The 21,033-nt window shown below is 39.8% G+C and overlaps 1 protein-coding gene across 1 annotated transcript in view; it reads right to left on the bottom strand.

Moving 5' to 3' along the window:
- Positions 1 to 4,429: 4,429 nt before the first annotated feature.
- Positions 4,430 to 21,033, bottom strand: part of CRLF3 (cytokine receptor like factor 3) — a 32,307-nt gene continuing 15,703 nt past the window's right edge. Inside the window, exons 4-8 of the mRNA XM_072938954.1 lie at positions 20,138 to 20,315; positions 18,016 to 18,238; positions 17,118 to 17,250; positions 6,880 to 6,992; positions 4,430 to 5,877 (exon numbers count right to left, since the gene is read on the bottom strand). Of these exons, the coding sequence (XP_072795055.1) occupies positions 5,621 to 5,877; positions 6,880 to 6,992; positions 17,118 to 17,250; positions 18,016 to 18,238; positions 20,138 to 20,315 (904 nt within the window). The 3' untranslated portion in view covers positions 4,430 to 5,620. The remainder of the gene's footprint in view (positions 5,878 to 6,879; positions 6,993 to 17,117; positions 17,251 to 18,015; positions 18,239 to 20,137; positions 20,316 to 21,033) is intronic.

Genomic DNA, 21,033 nt, shown 5'->3' with positions numbered 1-21,033 from the left:
GGAGAGAGCAATTTGGTACTTTCTATTAAAATCATGATGCATTTAACCTTTTTGCCCTAATAATTCCATCCTTAGGAATTTATCCAACAAATGGGAACATACATAAGCTGACAAATTGTTACCTCTGTTGAAAATAGATTAGACACAAGTCATGAGTAGAAGACTAGTTAACTTATCATAGTCCATATAGGTAGAATACTATACACCCATTAAAAGGGGATCAGGAAGGTTTGTTGTAAACCAACGTGGAAAAAATTCTAAGATAAAAGGTACAGAATAGTTTTTAGTATGCTTCCATTTTTTTAAACAAATTGAAAAATTAATGTGCCCATATTTGCTTGGGATATAGAGTATAACAGAAGCAGCTACACCTGCATGTTCTCTGCACATAATCTATGATCCAGTTTTTGGAGGCTCTTCTGTACTTCTTCCTATGTGCTATTTTATACAAGCATATGGTTGATTTTTATACAGAGGTAAAAATGCACTCAAGTACATTCTTAGACAAAGATTGTTACTTAAATGTCACATGGATGAGTCACATTATAAAGCTAGCTCTAGAGAACAGGGCTGCTACCTCCTGAACTACTGTAGTTTTTAACCTGTTGTCTTTTCCCATTTCTGACCATCCTAACCATGTGGCAAAGCTTCCACCAGGGGCCACTGGCAGGTCACCATCTCTATATTTGTGTCCATGCTACTCCACCCTTTTTCAGAGCCCAAATAGCTTCCACCTACTCTAGCTGCCACTAGCAGCCATTCTTTCTCTCATCAACTGAATGTGTGCAAGCACTTGTCCCAAGCTCTGGGAATGAGAAGTTGAGTAAGACTAAAATCCTGTTTCAACGATTCTCCCAGCCCTCATGTCAAAATTACAGTCACATCACTTCTTCCTTCTCCCGTCCCTAAACAAGTATGTATCTCATGACTAGAATTAATGGCTTATTACTCCAGAGGAAGGGTGAAATTATACAGGTATCAGAATAAGCTTTTTATATTTTGGGACAAATTTATGAATCACCTAGTAAAAGTACTCAGACTGTAGCAGGAGTCCATAAATCTTATCTTTCTTCACTAATCCAACTTAAGATTTTCTTCTGAGTGCATTGTCTAAATTGAACCCATTTCTTTTTATTTAAGGGGTGGGGGGCTGGGTCTTCTGTGAGGCCCTGTAGGAAAAGGACCATGGTTGCCATGTGGGTAATTAGGCTTAAGGAGCCTTATTTATTTATTACCTATTGGTAATATGGTCTTTTCCTTAGCTAGGCATGAGGATACAAAGACAAACAAACCAGACATTGTACCTGTCCTCATGAATCGAATTCCAGAGAGGGAGACATTCACTTATGCTTTAGTAAGCCGTGTTCCAAAGTGTCTAATCTCCAACTGGTGTCCTGGGGACATCGGGTAGTGTGGTGGAAGAACTGATAGCTGGTAGGCTTGGATCTGAATGCCGACTATAGTGCTTGTGCAACTGCAAAACTCATAACCACACTGAGTTTGTTTCCTTAACTGTGAAGTAGGATTAAAATGCCTTCTTCAACAAGGGACCTAGCACAGTGCCCTGCTCTTGGACAGCATCACTGCTTCCTCCCCTACAACCATATAGTATTGCCAACTTCAATCCTCCACTCCCATCTCTGAAGAAAAAAATCATATGCTAAATTGTAGAAGTCTGCTCTCTCTTCCACAAGTTATTTCAAGAACATGGAGAAGTCCTCCCTGACTTCAGACTATACTACAAAGCTACAGTAATCAAAACAGTATGGTACTGGCATAAAAAACAGACACATAGATCAATGGAATCAAATATTCCAGAAATTAACCCACACACTTATGATCAATTAATCTATGACAAAGGAGGCAAGAATACACAATGGAGAAAAGCCAGTCTCTTCAATAAGTGATGCTGGGAAAACTGGACAGCTATCTGTAAAAGATTGAAATTAGAACATTCTCTAACACCATATACAAAAATAAAACTCAAAATGGACTTAAATGTAAGACCAGATGCTATAAAACTAGAGGAAAACACAGAACACTTTCAGACATAAATCACAGCAATATATTTTTTGAACCAGCTCCTGGAGTAATGGAAATAAAAGCAAAATAAACAAATGGGGTATAATTAAACTTAAAAAGCTTTTTGCACAGCCCAGGATACCATCAACAAAATGGAAAGACAACCCATAGAATGGGAGAAAATATTTGTAAATGATGCGACTGACAAGGGACTACTTTCCAAAATATACAAACAGCTCGTACACCTTAATACTAAAACAAAACAAAACAAAAAAGCAACCCAATCCAAAAATGGGCAGAAGACCTAAACAAGCAATTTCCCAGTGAAGACAAATGGCCAATAGGCACATGAAAAAATGCTCAGCATCTCTATTGTCAGAGACATGCACGCAAACCAAAACTGTGAGATACCACCTCACACCAGCCAGAATGGCCATCATTAAAAAGTTTACAAATGATTAATGCTGGAGAGGGTGTGGAGACAGGGAACCCTCCCTCACTGTGGGTGGGAATGTAAATTGGTGCAGCCGCTATGGAGGATGGTGTGGAGGTTCATTAAAATACTAAAAACAGACTTACCATGTGATCCAGTAATCCCACTCCTGGGCATATACCTGGAGAAAATTGTAATTCAAAAAGACATATGCACCCCAATTTCATAGCAGCACTATTTGCAATAGCCAACACATGGAAAACAACCCAAATGACCATCAACAGATGACTGGATAAAGACAATGTGGTATATATCTTGAAAAAAAAAAAAAGCTTCACTGATATCAATTAAATCATAATTTTTGCTATTTTTAAAAGCTCTCTGGGAAATTCCAATGTGTAGCCAGGGTTGAGAATAACTGCTATAGAAGATACAAAAGCTCAAGAAACTTATAACCTAGTGGGTTTAAAGCAGGTATCACAAACTCATAAACCCACGGGGTCAGCAGTTAAATGAGCTATGCAGCTGAGTATTATACCAACCTAGGAAGACAGAATAAAGAGAAGATACTAGTCTTCCAAAAAGAAAAAACATACAACCAAAAAAAAAAAAGAAAGACAGAAAAATGAAAAAACAACTTACAAATGTGCAGGCATCAGAATGGCATTGACTTTTCCTAGAAGACAACAGTGCAATACATTCAAATTCTGAGGGGAAATAATCTCCAACCTAGAATTCTTCATGAGTCACAGTAGGATATAGAAATAAAGAGATTTTCAGACCTCTATTTTTCAAACAATTCACTTTTGGGGCACCCTTTCTCAGGAAGTGGAGGAAGTGCTCCACTAAAATGAACGAATAATGAAGGAATAATCCAAGAAAGAGGAAAACATGGGATATTGGAAACAGGAAATGCAACAGTGGATTTGAGCTGGGTAAACTATCTGTTCTGGCTGATTTACATACGTGTGGACAGTTCTGAACCAGTTTAGAGATACCCAAGTGTGTTGCCGTCAATGACAGTTATCACGAAAGTTTGTTCTTAAATAATTGAATCAATCTGACATCTTGAACTAAATCCTTCATACTTAACAGAGGAGTTAGAAGCTTACTCTGCTCCCCTCTACAGCGAAACCCCTCAAGAGCTCTATTTACCTTTCGTCTCTCTTTACTCTGTTTTTTGTTTTGATACTAAAATTTATTACATAGCTTCAGAATTTATGCTTCTCCAGAGAGACAGAGTAGCATAATTTCCCTATTCCTCCTCCTAAGTACAACTAAAAGCCCTAGAAAAAAAATATAAAACAAACATAAGGAGGCTCTGACAAATGGCCAAGGGACCGCAAAACCCAAGGAACCCAATATTCCAACACTGTATGTTCCTTGGTTCCATTCTTGTCATGTGTATCCCAGACCTGGGGCTGAAGAAGCCAGCAACCTGGAAATGCCAACAGGCACAGACAAAAAAAGCCTGCTCTCTGTAGCCAAAGGACCCAGAAAGGGGCAGCCTAGCAAGACAGAAACTGAAAGGCGACCACCACTCCACTCCAGCCAGACACCATCATACAGGGCCCAGTGGTGGTGGTCACAAAAAGACCTGTCCAAACCAGAACTTGTGACAGTGACCTTATTTGGGAAAGGGGTCTTTGCAGGTATAAAGATATTGAGATGAGATCATCCTGAATTATCTGGGTGGGTTCTAAATCCAAGATAAGTGTCCTTGTAAGAGATGGAAGGAGAGGCAGAGACTGGAGTTAGGCAGCAGGTCAAGGAACGCCTGGGGCTACCAGAAGCTGGCAAAGGGCGAGGAAGAATTCTCCCTTAGACCCTTTGGAGGGAGTACAGTCTTGCCAACATACACATGTTATGCATGAATATATAACTTATTCATTATTTATATATGGATCCTTCCACTTAAAAGTCAAGATTAAATCGGGATTAATCAAATCTTATGAAAGAAAAAATACACACATATAACTTTAAGGTTTTTATTTTGTTTCAGACAGCTGGATGAAGCAGCTACATTCTAGCACATCTTCTTAACAATCACTAAACAAGTGAAAAACAGCTCACTTATTATATATAAAAAGGCAAGGAAAAAAGTCATGATTGTCTAACAGGGAATCTGAATTCCCAAATAAATTATCTTACAAAAATATCAAACTTGCTTTTCCACTATTCTATGTTAAAAAAAGAAAAAATTCACATTCAAGAAAAAGATCTTAGGCTGGTAATATAGCAAGTTAAGATAATCATTTTCACATACTAAGTAAGTTCTTCAAATAAATATTTTAAACCAATTTAAGTCTTCTAAAACATAGGTCAAGTATTTACCCTGTATTTGTTTGCTCCACTGAAAGACCATTTATGAAACCGACAGGAAAATGGGACTGCAGCTGAGACCCCCTGGGGAGCAACACGCACGTCACCGAGGCTGGACGTGCACCTGGGACGTGGCTAATGCTGCTGTGCATACTACTTTCACGAGCAGTCTTCCCCTGTGCCAGTCCTCTAGCCTGTCATCAAACTGCAAGGAAAGAACAAAACAAAGTACTTTGCCTCTTGTAGACACTTGCTCAGTTGTTTTTAAAAATGCAAAAATGCTCGTGCTTTTGGGACTTAAAGATTCCTGAACATGAGATAAAATTCAATACTGCTTACAAATCCCTGAATACGGAGGACACTCGTGTGGAGAACACACCAGTGAGTGCATATTACAACGTACATGGCAGCCACGTTCTGCCGGCTCTAGTCCCGCTGTTTTATTTTACAGTCTTACTTGGCACTGGAACTTTAAAAGATGGAGATTTAATAAAATAATGTTATGTTACATTTTTCTGTTCTTATAACCAACTTTAAAAAGAAGTACAGTGGAAGGGCATAGGGCTTTTTGTCTGTATCTCCTTTAAGAGTCAATTTGATCTTTACAATGTGATACTCTGATTAACACTATGCTGAAAAATAAAATGGACTGCAATATGGTTTGTCCACAGTATTCAAGCCTCTTATTGTGAAAATATTTCAAAATAAATCCAGTAAACAATTTCTGTCTCCAATGGCTTAACTGAGAGATGAATCTAACCATTTTTTTAAATCAGCAACAATTAAACTGGGCTGAGAACAGCTACATGACACCCCTGCACCCAAAGCCAGTCATCTGGAAATCTAGAACACCAGCACTTTCCACCCAGGATAGAAAAACGAGCATCCGAAGTAAAGGGAACCACAAGACTGATCGAGCGACCAATCAAACACCACTTCTCTGTTACTCGAACTAATCGTTACTCGAAGCTTGAAGTTTCCGCCTTCGTTATTATTGGTGGCTCCTAGAGTCACAGCTTCAATGTCAAATGTGACAGTGGACCCAGAAGTAACTGCGGGCAACTGATTAGTCATTTCTTTTCCATTTACAAAAACTGCACCTAAAATGTTAAGGTAAAGAGTCACTTAACATGTGAGCAATAGCCAAGAATGGAAACAAGATTCAAGATTATTGTGGTAACACAACTAATTTCCTAATTCAGATAAAGAAAACATTTTGGAATACCAATGGGTCGCAGATAATGCAGTTAAATATGTTAATTAACCCCCACCCCAAGGCAGGAGAAAAAAGTTAAAGCTTTAAAACATTTTAGAGTTCTGGTCCAGGGTTGCATTCCACTCTTTTAGAATAGATACCATGAGTCTCCCACATGGATGGCGTCAAAAAAAACTTGACTCCATTACAAAAGCATACCCTGTGGGGGGCAGGGTATATAGCTCAAGCGGTAGAGCGCATGCTTAGCATGCACGAGGTTCTAGGTTCAATCCCCTGTACCTCCTCCAAACATAAATAAGTGAATCAACCTAATTACCCGCCTCATAACACCCCGCGGAACAGCAATCTTGCCCTGCCTACTGCTGACCCACGGCATAAAACAGGAACACATCTTGGTAATGACTTTTTAAAGTGTGATTACTGCAGAGTAAGAGACCAAAGCACGCTCCAGACATACATCAAGTTAAGTAAACCCTCAACCAAGTTCCCTGATCGATGCTGAATTTATGTTCTCCAGTCCATGCTGACTTCAGATGACCTGGGCACACAGAATCCAAGGGCAAACTGCTGGGTGAAAAACCCAGCTCCATCACCTCCAAACTGCGTGAGTTGGAGCCAGCTACTTCATCTCCCTGAGGCTCAGTTTTCACCAGCTATCAAATGGATCTAACACCACTACTCCCTTCAAAAAGTCGTTAAAAGGACTGAACAACGTATTATTTTAAAGGATTCAGAATAATGTCTGATATATAGTAGCCACACGGATATGCCAGTAAGACCTAAACTTTTTCATCTTCTGCTGTAAATGCGTGATACTGAGACTGATTCAAACCTCCCTACGGTCACTCATATACATCAAAGAGAAAGGCAGTTATTTCTCTCTTACCGTTTGTACTAATGCACACGGCTTGATCCCGCTGCAGAGAGTCATATCCATTCTGTTTTTCTGCACACACGCCTATACTGTCTCTTCTGTCTGGTTGTCCCACAGTTTCAACTCTGTCCATAAAGTAGAAAGGTCATTTAATCTCTTCTCTGTTTTTAGCCTGATATCTAACAGTTAAGAAGCTTAAAAAGAGCAATCTCATCACAGCTGCTCTTAAGAATGGCTAACACTGATTCAGCACTTCCTAAATTCGGGATACTGTTCTAAAACTTTACATCTACTTATCTGTCTAGTTATGAATCATCTCATTCAATTCACATAGCAACCCATGAGGTAGGGGCTATTGTTTTCATACCCATTTTACACAGGAGGAAACTGAGGCACAAAGGAAAGACAAAACAAAGAAAAGGCAAAATAAATTGAAGCTGAGCACCTGGCTGAGCGGAACTAGGAAGGAACTCAGGCCCTCTGACAGCAGAGTCCGTGTCAACTGTTCACAGCAATGACAGCGCATTATTATTTTATGTTCTGGCCCCATCATGTAGAAAACTTGTCACATTTGCCATTATAATGAATGTGACCAATGGTGCCATCACCTAAACCTTCAATATGAGAGTCTATGCAATGATTAGATTCCTGTTTGTCAAGAATTTAAAAACAGATATTATCCTTTTTTTAAAAAAGAGATTATGGATGTATTTTGGTTGGAGAAGTTCATATGTAGAAAGTTTAAGCATTTCCTTTCATGTTTCAGTCTCAATACATCATCAGGTACTCCAGAAATAGGAAACTTAGATATAGAGGTCAATCTATATCCCTATTACCAAGGTCATCTTTCCCTCCATTCTAGAAAGCCAGACAGAAGAACAAAAATCAGCAAGGACAGAAAAAGAAAACTTAGCAAGCAGCAGCATGTAGCTTCACCAAGGAAAGATGTGATTATTTACACTCAACGTGGCCTCAAAATGTCTTCTGTAGTAAAGGGGCAAACGTTGCAGGTTCATAATAAACACGTGGATGGGTTTTTTAAGTCATTTCACTTCGAACTCAGCAATATAAAGAAGTATGGGTGGGGGATTAAGAGGTACAAACAATTATGTACAGAATAAGCTACACGGATATATTGTACAACACGAGGAATCTAGTCAATATTTTATAATAACTATAAATGGAGCGTAATCTTTAGAAATTGTGAATCACTATATAGTACACCTGTAATTCATATACTATTGTACACTATCCTTCAATTTAAAAAAATACCGTAAAAAAAACAATAGATGATATTCATAGACAAGAGAAGAAAAAAAGATTAAGCATAGGGAGGAGGTGACAGCAGCCACAAAACAGAACAGTAAGTCCCAGGACACGTTCTACCACAGAAATACCATTTTTAAAATGTTACACAGACCAAAATACCTTTATGAGATTTCCAGAATCCAGTTTAAAAATTCCAAAGGGAAAAAAAAAAAAGTTCCAAAGGAACACAAAGCTAAAAACAGCTGCACTGAAACAAATGAGCAGAGTAATTTCACTTTCCCCACGTCAGCCCCTGTCCCAGGCTACCGCAGCTAAACGCCAGGCAAGAACACCCAGCTCCCGACTTCTCCTTCAGGAAGGAGACACAGGAGCGGAGTGTGCAGCAAGCATTCCAGCTCTCTGGAGGGCTGCCCGAAGGACTGGTTTCTGTCATGCCTCATTTGGAGCCCTGACGGACCTGGCACAGTATGGCTGCCTGAGTGCTGCTTAGACCAAAGAAGAGTGAGGAGTAGCATCCTGCAGCCGGTGCAGCTTGGCACAGAATAGAGAGAGAAGAGGAAAACATGTTCAGGTGTGCCGGCTCTTCATAGGGCTGCTCAGAAGAATGGTATCTGTCTCACCTGATGCAGAGCCAACATACTCTGGCCCCTGAGAACGACAGAGCAAGGCAGCTTGCGGCTGTAGTACCGGAGAATGTGCAGTGCCAAAACAGACAGCAGAGGGCGCAAGAGATCACAAGCTCTTGTGAAAAATCAGCGAGGCTCTCAGAAATTGTACACACAAGCCCAGGAAGGTCACATTCCTCTCCAGAACAGTTCCGAGTCCCCCGCCCCGCATGCCATCTTTAGCTGAGCTCATCTGTGAGGATCTTATTCTCTATGAAGCTAGGCTATAAAGACTTGGAGAGGTGGCAGGTTTTGGGTTTTTTTTTTTTCATATTTGCAGATTCCAACACAAAATTATGAAACTTAAAAAATAGGCAAATTTGGCCCAGAAAAAAAATAGAAGAGATCTTCATTAAAGTATCCTAATGAAATGGAGATATGTATATGAATCATCTGACAAACAATTCAAATAAACCATCATAAAGATGGTCTCCAGGCTCAAGAAAAGGAGGCATGAAAAAACAAGTTTCTTCTGTAGAGCACAGGGAACTATATTCAATAACTTATAATAACCTTTAATGAAAATGAATATATGTATATATATGCATGACTGGGACACTGTGCTGTACACCAGAAACTGACACATTGTAGCTGACTGTACTTCAATTTAAAAAAAAAGAAAGAAAGAAAAGGAAGCGTGAAAAAAATTAGAATACCAACAACGAAAATTTTTTAAATAACTAAAGAGAAATTTTAGAACTCAAGAGTACAATAAATGAATTGAAAAATTCATGAGAGGGATTCAGTATCACACTTAATGAAGCAGAAGAAAGAAACATCAAACTTGAAACTCAATTGTTCAAAATAACCCAATTAGAAGAATAAAATAATTTTAAAGAGTGAAAAGAGTCTAAAAGAGTTACAGAAGAAGAGATCAAGGGTTTAAAGAAATAATGGGTGAAATTTTCCCAAAATGGGGGATGGAAATGGGCATTCAGATTCAAGAAACTCCAAACAGGATGAACCCAAAAAATCACACTGAAACACATTATAATTAAATTGTCAAGTCAGAGACTCTTCACAAATGCCAGTATCGTAAAAGTTAAAAGATACAGGGAAAAGGTATCAGATTAAGAGAGACTAAGAGACACAGGAACTGAATATAACACATAAACTAAGTTTTTTTTTCTGTAAAGAACATTAATTGGAACAACTAAATCTGATAAGGTCTGTAGGTTAGATAATAGTACATTAATGCTAATTTTCTGATTTTGAAAATCTGTTTTTATGAAATGCTCACTGAAAATTATTTGGAAAAAAATAGAAAATGATGAAACAAAAATAGTACTGGGAAATCTGTGTGAAGAGTACTTGGAAATTCTTTGTACTATTCTTGCAATTCTTCCCTAAGTCTGAAATTACGTTTATAAAGATTTTAAAAACACACAAAATACTTGAAGGATAAATATACATATATATATAGAGAGAGAGACAGAGACAGAGAGACATGGGAAACACAAGATAACCTGAATTTTAACCTTCATATTCCTAATATTTTGTTTCTCTAAAAAGTAAAAACATGCTAATAGTATTAATTCTACATGGAGGACAGCAGTTACTTCCTTCACTGTTGTGTAATAAAGAATTTGGTTTGCCTTGATCCTGGGAGGTAACCTCTAAACCAGGAGTGTCTCTGTTACTCATGCTGGGCCCCTCAGCGCACACCTGATAGTTTACGCTCATGAGGTGCTCATGGTGGGCCCCTAGATAGCTTATGCTGACAAGACGACTCAGTACGGCAGCAGGTTGCCCTGGAAAGAACAGTTATGTGACTAGAGGGTTGAGGCTTTCAGCCCAGTCTCCTAGGAGGGTCAGGGAGGTGTGTATTGAGTCAGATGGGGACGAGTTAATCAACCGTGTCTCCATAACAAAACCTCAATAAAAACTCTGGACACCAAAGCTTGAGTGAGCATTCCCAGTTTGCAATACTCTTTTGAGTGCTGCCCTGCCAAAAGGCCGTGCGTCCCGGAGACGTATGCTTTGAGTCTGGAATCCTCCTAGACCTCGCCCTACGAGTCCCTCCCTTTGGCAGGTTCTGATTTGTATTCTTTTGCTATAATGAAACTGTAATCATTAGTGATGTGTTTTCCTAAGTTCTGTGACTCATCCTAGCAAATTATAAAACCTGAGGGTGGGTCATGGGAACCCCAGAATTTGTAACCATCTATGCAGTTAGAAGTGAGGGTGGGCCCTGGAGACCCCAGGAACTTGCAGCTGGTATCTGAAATGAGGGCAGTCTTTTGCAGCACTCTGCTCTTGACCTTGAGTTTGACCAGCTCATTGCTAGTGTACATTTTTGTCCATAATTAAACTTTGTACATGAATAATTAATTCAAATAAAATTTCCTGAAATTAACTAAAAGTTAAAACTCAAAGAGTAAGAAAAAAAAAATCCTGGGGTGAAGGAAAAAAACTCCTTATTTGAATAAATCACAAAATTGTTCCTAAAAGCAGCCTGCATGAAAACAGCATTGAATAAAGAATATATATGTGTAACTGAATCACTTTGCTGTACACCAGAAACTAATACAACACTGTAAATCAACTACACTTCAATTAAAAAAAATGTACAGTAATCAAAACACAAAAACAGACACACAGATCGATGGAACAGGATAGAGAGCCCAGAAATAAACCCATGTACTTGTGGTCAATTAACCTACAACAAAGCAGTCAAAAACATACAGTGGAAAAAGCCAATCTCTTCAATTAAGTGGTGCTGGGAAGACTGGATGGCTACATGTAAAAGAATGAAATAAGAACAATCTCTAACACCATACACAAAAATAAGCACAAAATGGATTAAAGACTTAAATATAAGACCAGATACTATAAAACTCCTAGAGGAAAACACGGGCAGAGTACTCTTTGACATAAATCACAGCAGTATTTTTTTTTGGATCTGCCATGATTTACTGCCTAGTTGTGTCTTAGGAAGCCTTGACACCTAATTTGGAATTTGAGTTTTCTGTCTTTCTTAGTTTCGTTGAAAAAGCACTCACCCCCCACAACCTTATTTCTTCAAAAAGTTTACAGAGGAGGAAAAATTCAGGACCAAAGTGCATCTACTGGTTCCCCACGTTCCCATCTCTCTTTTGAACTGACTCTAATCAAGCTTTCACCTCCACAGCTCCCCTGGAACTTCATGTCAGGGCCACCAATCAACATCCAAGCGGCAAACCCAAAGGTCAACTCTCAGTCCTTCTCTCACCTGTTGGATCAGCAGCATTAGACACAAGTGATCACTACCTCCTCTTAGAAACACTCCCTTTGCTTGGCTTCCAGGACACCGCAGTCTCCCACTTCTCCTGTCCACCTCACATGCTGCTCATCCACAGAATCCTGTGATGGTACTTTCTTTCCTCCCCAAATGCTGAATGTTATGAGTTCTCTAATGCTGTCTACCTACACCCATTCCCTGGCTGATCTCATCCAGTCTCATGGTTTTAAATACTCATCTGTATGCCAAAAACCCTCAAATTAATTATCTCCAGGCTGACCCTCTCCACTGAGCTCCAGATTTGTATCTCCGACTGTCTACTCCACATCTTCACTTACATATCTGGTGAGGAACTCAAATTAATTTGTGGAAGAACTGATATTCACCCAGAAATATGCTCCTGGTAAGACCTTACCCACCTCAGTAAATGACACTTCTACCCTAAGTTACTCAGTCCAAAAATTCAGCTTTCTCAGTACCCCACAACGAACCTGTCAGTAAATCCCATAAGTTCCTCTTTCAAAATAAATCCAGATTCTGAACACTTATCATTGCCTCCATCGCTCCGTCCTGGTCGAAGCCAACATTAGCTGTCAGGAATACTAATACTGGAATGCTGAATACAGTTTCTCCTTGTTTCTGGCCATACTTTAGCTCCTCCTCTCCAGCCTCCTAACTGGTCCTCTCCCTGCCTTACCTGTATGGCTCTACACACTACTTCCCACCCAGCAGCCAAAATGACTTGTAAAACAAATGTCAGATCACGTCATTCATTCGCTCCATACCCTCCAATGGCCTCCAATCTCACTCCAAGTTCCAGCAGAGTCCTGCAGGGCTAGACTGTCAGGATTTGAATCTTAAGCGCATCACTATTAACAATCTCTACAAGTTGCCTACTCTTTTTACATCTCAATTTCCTCCTCTATAAACTGCGTCTACCTCATGAGGTTGTAATGAGGATTTATAGGCGTCAACTCATTTAAGTGCTTTCGAACTAATACGCAGTGGGGCTCAACAAAGGTTAGCTGGCTTTTCCTATTTTGTATAAGTCTAGCTCGACTCATGAATTCATGAAGAGAAATGCAGAGCGTGACCCCCAAGACTATGAAACATAAATCTGACTTGGTTTTACCCGGTGAAGACTTTCGTTGCGAAAAAAAAAAAGAAGAAAAAGAGCTCTGTATGTGGTATCAAGTGTCCTCCCTGCAAATGGGCACAAGTGAGCTCTGAGGGGGCAATTCTTTGAAGAATTAAAGAAGAAATATACACAGCCTGTCCACAACAAAATCCTACTTTTCTGGGGTTCTCTCTGACTCTACGCCTGTCTCTGTTAGCCCCGTTCAGACTCATTACTTGCTATTCTTTGTCACTTTTCTCCTCCATCTCTAAAAACAAACCAAAAGATACACTATAGAATCTTAAAGGAGATCTACTTACAAACCAGCTGTCTTACCTCACCCAAGTCTGTAATAAAGGGTCTGTGGGGGAAAACGTCTGTCTGACAACATTGTCCCACACCTGTAATAAGAGCCAAGCTTCAACCTGAAAGGACTACAGAGAGGGGAGTGGCAAATACAAAGCTCCCGCCAAGCTGTACTCTCCCTGGGACAGCACAATCTGTCTCAATAGAAGGAGAAACGGATAAGGTTTCAAAGACCCTAGTCACAAACAAATTAACTTCTTAACCCTAGCTGAGACTATGCCCTGGTGGGATTTTTGAGAAAAGATCAAATTAGACTGAGTTTGTTTTTTAAAAATGAGAAGCTAGTAATTGGTATGGAAGATACAGCTGGTAATGATGGAGACCAATTGTGTGTAGGAAAGAAAGATCTCAAGCTTACATTCACTCAATGTGAATGCTTCACCAAGAGCAAGCATTAAACTTAATTCACATATTCCAAGAACCCCTCTAACAGCTACCAACCATGACACTTCTCAGATAAAGCCTCCAAATTCTTGGATACTTCTCTCATCAAGAAGTAGGGTGTATGTTCCTCCCTGGGATCTGGACTGTGACTGGTTGAGCAACAGAACATGGTAGAAATGACACAATGTCAGTTTCCAGGCTTAGACTTTAAGAAACTGGAGCTTCCACTTCCTATCTCTTGGGATGCTTATTCTTGGAACCCGGCCACCATGCTGTGAGGAAGCCCAGGCAGCCCGTGGGGTACCAAGGACCAGAATCAACCTGCCAGTTGTGCGAGTGAGTCATCTTGGGAGCAGACCCACCACCCCTAGTCAAACTTCCCCAGTAACACCACATAAGCAGAGATGAGCTGCCCTCGCCAGTCTCTGCAAATGGCAGCTTCCTGAGCTAAATAAATAACCGGGGTTGTTTTAAGCCTCTGAGTTTGGGGACGGTTTGCTACCCAACAACAGGTAACTGGAATATTACTTTTTTATATTCTTGGGAGGAAAAAGTTAGTGATATCAAATAGCTAGCCTACTGCCCCATGGTTTCCCGCCTCATGTTACTTGGGAAAGGCAGGGCAGCACGGTGCTTAAGAACGCAGACTGCAGGGCTAGATGGCCGGAGTCTGAATACCGACACGCCAGCGACTGTCTCTGCGCTTTGGTTTCCTCATGTGCAGAAGGCAGGCAGGACCCTCCCAGGCTGCCAGGATTAAGGAAGGCTGTTAGAAGGGAAGCTGTTTTAAAGAAAGGAGGTGGCAGAGAAGAGAAGGTAAAAATATGGTTTAAAAAACAGTAAGATCGGGAAATCTCAGAAGCGAGGAAAGGGGAGGAAGGCAGGAATGTTCAGACATGAAAGCAGGGAGAGGGAGGCCCAGAGTGGGAGGCTGCTAGCAGACCTGGGCACCACACGAGACTGGGCTCAGAGACTATTAAGAGCCAGCCAGTAACAGGCTTCTCTGGCGTCAGCAGCTCTAAGCATTCCAGAAACTTCAGCAGAGATAGACTGGGCTGAACAACAGGCAGGAGTATAATCTCCCTTGTGACTAGGAGGCCCTCACACACCCTCAAAAAGCTGAATAAAGTTTACCTTTAATCAAGTGGACCCATCTGCCCCTGCCTCGTGCATGAAGGTGTCCCCCCACCACCAGTCACACCTTAGCTGCTGATGTCTGAAATTCCTTTATACAAGGGAAGAAAACATTTTCATTCCACATTCAAAGGAAAAATGACAAAAATGCAAAGGTCTGGCTAAGATAATACTGAGCTTAACCAAGTTTCAGTTAATCACCCTGCCAAGTGGGGCCCCGTCAGGCATTTCTGGAGGAGGAGGGAGGAACTAATGGTTTATTCAGGCCGACTAAGCGTCAGGCCACAGTCCACAGACAGTACGTGGATGTAAATCAACTTGTGTAATTTCCAATGTCGTAATCAATAAACAGCTACTGAGTGACTCAAGAAACAAGCCTAAGTCAGTCATCTATCAGACCCTGTGTTCACAGAGGAAGAATTAAAAGTAGAGGAGCATCAGTTCACCATCACTGATGCATAAAAGTCACAGAAGAGGGAAAAGGAAAAGGGCTGAGGATACAGCAGCAGAGAAAGCGTCCATTTCCACATTAACTACAGTCACGTTACCTCCCCCAGGAAAATGACAAACAAGAAGCAGTATGGTTGACTCAACATTGTAAACTGAGTATACGTCAATTTAAAAAATTAAAACCAAATTTAAAAAAAAAAAGCAATATAGACCCTGTGATTAAAATCACTGGAGAGAGACTGCCTGGGTTTTAAATCTTAGCTTTACCATTTACTAAATATGTGACACTGGGTAAATGACTTCACTTCTCTTTGCCTCCGTATCCTCATCCCTAAAATGGGTAACTACACCTATTTCATTGGGTTACTGGGAGACTCAAGTGAGTTAAGTAAGGAAAGTGCATTTTAGGATGTTACCTGGCACAAAGCACGTGCAATTCAAACATTAACTGCAAGTAACAGTAAACAAAATTTAAACATTAACTGCAATTATTATTACTATGATTACTATTCTTATTATGGTGTGATATCTGGCCTGAATCTATTAACTCAAGAAGCCCTATTGTGACGCAGAAGCACCCTGTCCTCAGGAGGTGCACTAATGGGAGTATCTCTATAAACAAGAGACAGAAGCAGGGAAGGGGTGCGTTCACAAAGAAAACTCATGATTACCCGGGGAATAATTAAGTAAACATTAGGTACTAGACTCCTTATTTCTCTCTATTTGTTGATATTTTTCTGGTTATTAAGTCATTCTTTCTTCATTACGTAAGGGGTGGGAGGAGGTGTTAAAAATGAGACAGAGCGTAAACTAGTGCCTTCTGACCATGCTGACAGTTCACATGACTTGGCTGGTGGAGAACATGGCAACATTAGCTCAGAAAACACTTCCAGATACTCTCCATGCCTTATACGATAAGGGACTGAGAACAAGAGGAACATGGAGCAAGCATTCACAATAAAATCCCATGATCTCACGACTTAAAAATCAGAGGAGAGTTTGCTCCACTGAGGTGAGAATGGCAAGCTTTACTTTTCCAAATCAAAACTGGGCTTTCGTTTCTAGGAAGAGCTATTTAGTGACATAACCATAGATAGAGAATATGTATCAGACAACACGAAAACAAAAACAAAAACAAAAACAAAAAAAGGAAAATTTTCTAATAGTTAACAGAAAGATAACTGGTGGTAGGGGAGGCTTGCTTTCAGTTTTATTTTAGAGAGAATTATATATACACATATAGTATGTTTACACTGATAGGATGTTTCTCATTGACACCTGGTCTACTGATTCACCAAGGGAAAAAAAAAAAACTAGGAGGAGGGTGGAACGCTGAATTTTTAAGATTGACTTCCGACCAGTAATCTATTTACCAAGAAGAAGACCTAAACATAGTGAGTACATACTAGGTACCAGGCAGAGGCGAAGCATTTTATACACATTTCTCAGTCCATGCTCATAATAACACTATGAATACATATGAGAAAAGTGAAGCCAAGAGAAATAAGGCAATCTCCCCAAGGTAGCACTGCCCAGAAATGATGGAATAAACTGAGGACTGCTTGGATCCGAGGCTCACGTACGCTCTGTGCACTTCACTATGCTGCCTCAGGCGTGACAGACTGATCTGTTAATATGCACTTGCCTGAATGTTAACGTCTGCCCACAGAAGTACGTTGGGGCGCTGGAGTAGAGAACACCGGAGGATTCGGCGTCATTCCGGAGCGCTATATTTCTCCGACTGCTCAGACTGTACCCCTCAAAGCCAGCTGTCCACTCTTTTTAAAAAGTAAGGATATTGAAAATTGTTAGACCCTTTTGGTGGAATACCTTCAATACAGACACATTAAAATAAAACTTGGAAGTCAAAGACGCTACACTTAGGGGTCATGAGCAAGTTCAATAAAGGAAAATATTCAGTGACAGAGTGTCATGGTTAATCCTGCAAATCACAAAGAAGATTTTAGTCTCTTCCTGCACGTTTGGCAAGGAAGATCAAAGAAGGGTTACCTCCTACCTAATAAAATCACGTTGGAGCTGACTCCAACCTGATTAAGTACTAAGTAACAAATGAGTCTAAATCTTTTTAAAAATATAGGAGAGATCAATTTCTAATCATAAGTAAACATTAGGTACTAGACTCCTTATTTCTCTCTATTTGTTGATATTTTTCTGGTTATTAAGTCACTAAGAGAAGAGGGGACAAAAAAAAGCCTTGACCAAGATATACATTGCAAGTTTCGGTCAAATATTGCAGTCTTCTAGTGCAATACTTATAATCTTTTTGGTTTTAGGGAATGCTTATAATCAATGCTTATAATCCTCTCTGGCATCATTTTGGGACTCTTGAGCTAAGAACTGATGCAAATGTCTCAGAATTCACACAAAGGAATCTGAACAGGACGTGAAAGACATATTTCATGTTATTCTCATCAATTCATGGTTGATCCTTAGGAAAAAGGGCTGTCCAGGTGCTGCCTATAGCGCAGAATACAAGTGTTCTTATACAGGTAAGCTTCAGGAGTGCGAAGGCAACAGCGTACCATGAGGCACCAGCGTGGAGTGACCTGTCTGGGGGACGCTCCAAGGACTCCACTCCTGCCGGCCGTCTCCTCGGGCGCAGACTCTGAACTGGTAATCCACGTTGGGGTCTATGTGCAACACTATGAACTCAGTTTCGGAGCCCACATACACGTCCTCAAAATGATTTGAAGTACATTTACGGAACTGGAGCCTGTAATCTTGGGCTGTAAAGTCGTCATCTACCTGAGGAGAAAGGCTTTATGTTAGGTAAAAGTCAGAGAGTAACTTCCCTCAACATCACTACTTAAGGACTTTGAATGGGGGCACGTGCGGCCAAGTGTACAGGTGCACGTGCTGCGTACGGGCTGTCCTCAGGAAGGTCATAGGAAAAACGCCACCATTACTTCCCTTCTTTTCCTAATTGAGCCATGTGTTTTATAATCCCAGTCTGAAAAGAAAAAGTCTATCTCCTTTGAAGAAATGGCATGTTTTCTACACAATTACGCCAAAGATAAGACATTCAAAATTCAAACATAAGTATCCCACAGCTACATCATTCATACAACTGAGAGAGTTTATTAACATCTATAACATACAAAGGACGCCTAAAAATTAATAGAAGATGGTGGGGTGGAGGGATAATTTGGGAATTTGGGATTTGCAGACACTAACTACTATATGTAAAATACGTAAACAACAAGGTCCTACTGGATAGCACAGTGAACTGTATTCAGTATCTTGTTATAGCCTATGATGAAAAAGAATATAAAAAGGAATATATATGTATGTATGCATAACTGAACTACTATGTTGTACACCAGAAATTAACATATTGTAACTGACTACACTTCAATTGAAAAGTAAAAAAGAAAAAATTAATAAAAGACAAACCACCCAATAGGAAAGTGGGCAAGAGACACAAATAAGTGTTCTATAGAATAAGATACACAGGCAGCCAAAAATAAACGAAATTATTCAACTTAATTTATGGGATGGAAAATCCAATTTAAAAATAAATCCACAACGAGATACTGTATCGGCAAAAACAAATTCTGACAACGCCAACAAGCATTGGTCAGGATGCAGAGTAAGAGGAACTCACACACTGCTGGGAGAAGGTGCTCTGGTACGACCACTCTGGGAAGTGTTTGGTATTTCCCAGCAGAGTATAGATCCAATACTCTTAGGACTTCATAATTTCATAGCTAGGTATATACTTTATTTTTTATTTTTTATTTACTTCTTTATTTTGGGGGGTGGTAATTAGGTTTTTATTTATTTATCTTTAATGGAGGTACCAGGAATTGAACCCAGGACCTCATGCATGCTAGGCAAGCACTCTGCCACTGAGCTGTACCCTCCCCTAGGTACATACTTTAGAAAAAAATCTTAAATGTGTATACAAGGAAACATGAATAATAATGCTTATAGTGAAAAAACAACAACAACAACAAAAAACCCTGAAAACTGTAGGTCCATTGGTAGGCAAAGGAATGGAAATGGAATGAGTCTTCAAAAGCATCTCTTCTTCTTTCTTCTATACCAAGGCTGCGTTTTTTAAAAATCCCATTTATCCCATTTAAGAAAATAGTTCCCAGAAGCTGACTACCCACCTGTGAACAATGTATCTGTCAAGAGCCAAGACACTAGACTCATTTGGACATGGATTCTATCTAAACTACGGTAACTTACATACATAATACAATTGAATACACAAAATTGTTGGCAATGCTGAGAGTGCAAAAAAAAAAAATCACACTTTAGGAATTTTAGTTCAGAGGCATCAATTCAGAATTGAACAGAAAAATATCAGACACCCAATATTCACGACAACGTTCTGACTTTACTAACACACAGAAATGGGGGCGATCCTCATCTCACCAAGAGTTAAGTTTGGGAAATATGTGGTGGGAAACCACATTCTGACAGACAGATTTTTATAAGTACCTTCAAAACTGTTTATCTCAAAACTGGAAGCGCTACCTCAGTTCAAGTTTCCCATGACTAGTTGTAAAGCAAAAGGAAGTTTCATTTATGAAGAAAGAAGATATTCAAAGGAAATTAATAAAAACATAATCATGTGGGGCCCCAAATCTCAAACCCATCCCGTTGAAGCCACTTCTACGATTCTGAATTGCATACCTTACACCATCGCACGATGATGCCTCCGGGTTTCTCTATCAATTCTTCTATCTGCACCGGTGGGCGAGATGCTACCGTTCCATGCTTGAAAATGTGGTCCTTCACTATGTTAAGAATTGAGTCATCCAACTGAGCAGATAAACAAGGCACATCAACCAGCAAAGGCACTTCTGGTAAGCTGAGGAAACAAAGCTCTCGTGCTTATGAGGCTTTTAACGGAGAGTTAAAAATACAAGGGAGGGGGGAGGAGGGTGAGAAGGGATAAACTGGGAGTTTGAGGTTTGCAGATACTGACTGGTATATATAAAACAGATAAACAGGTTTATACTGTATAGCACAGGGAAATACATTCAATATCTTGTAGTAGCTTACAGTGAAAAGAATATGAAAATGAATATATGTATGTTCATGTATGACTGAAGCAGTGTGCTGTACACCAGAAATTGACACAACATTGTAAACTGACTATACTTCAATAAAAAAAAAAAGGGAGTCTAACCTTTAAAAATTCTGAATCACTATGTTGTACACCTGAAACGTATATAATAGTGTATATCAAGTATACCTCAATTAAAAAAAACATAACAAGGTTAGGGAAAAAGACTAAAAATACTGCTTTTCTAGAAGACAAAATATGTTCAGTATATAGTGACGGGCTTTATGTAAATTTATAACTCAAGAGGTTGATTATTTTGAAAGCAACAACACTCACGTGGATATCTAATTTCTGGTATACTTGTTAAAAGATACCTGTCACATTTATTTTTATCCACAGATCCCAGGCTGTGTTAACAGGTGAAAATGCCTCATCCTAGTTGTGTTGCCTTGTTTGTTTGTTTGTTTGTTTTTAGCAATCAAAATGGAGTGACAGTGCCACATACATTCCTGTCTTTCAT

The sequence above is a fragment of the Vicugna pacos genome, chromosome 16, assembly GCF_048564905.1.
Source record: "Vicugna pacos chromosome 16, VicPac4, whole genome shotgun sequence".
Taxonomy (NCBI): domain Eukaryota; kingdom Metazoa; phylum Chordata; class Mammalia; order Artiodactyla; family Camelidae; genus Vicugna; species Vicugna pacos.
This window is presented reverse-complemented; position numbering and strand designations above follow the sequence as displayed.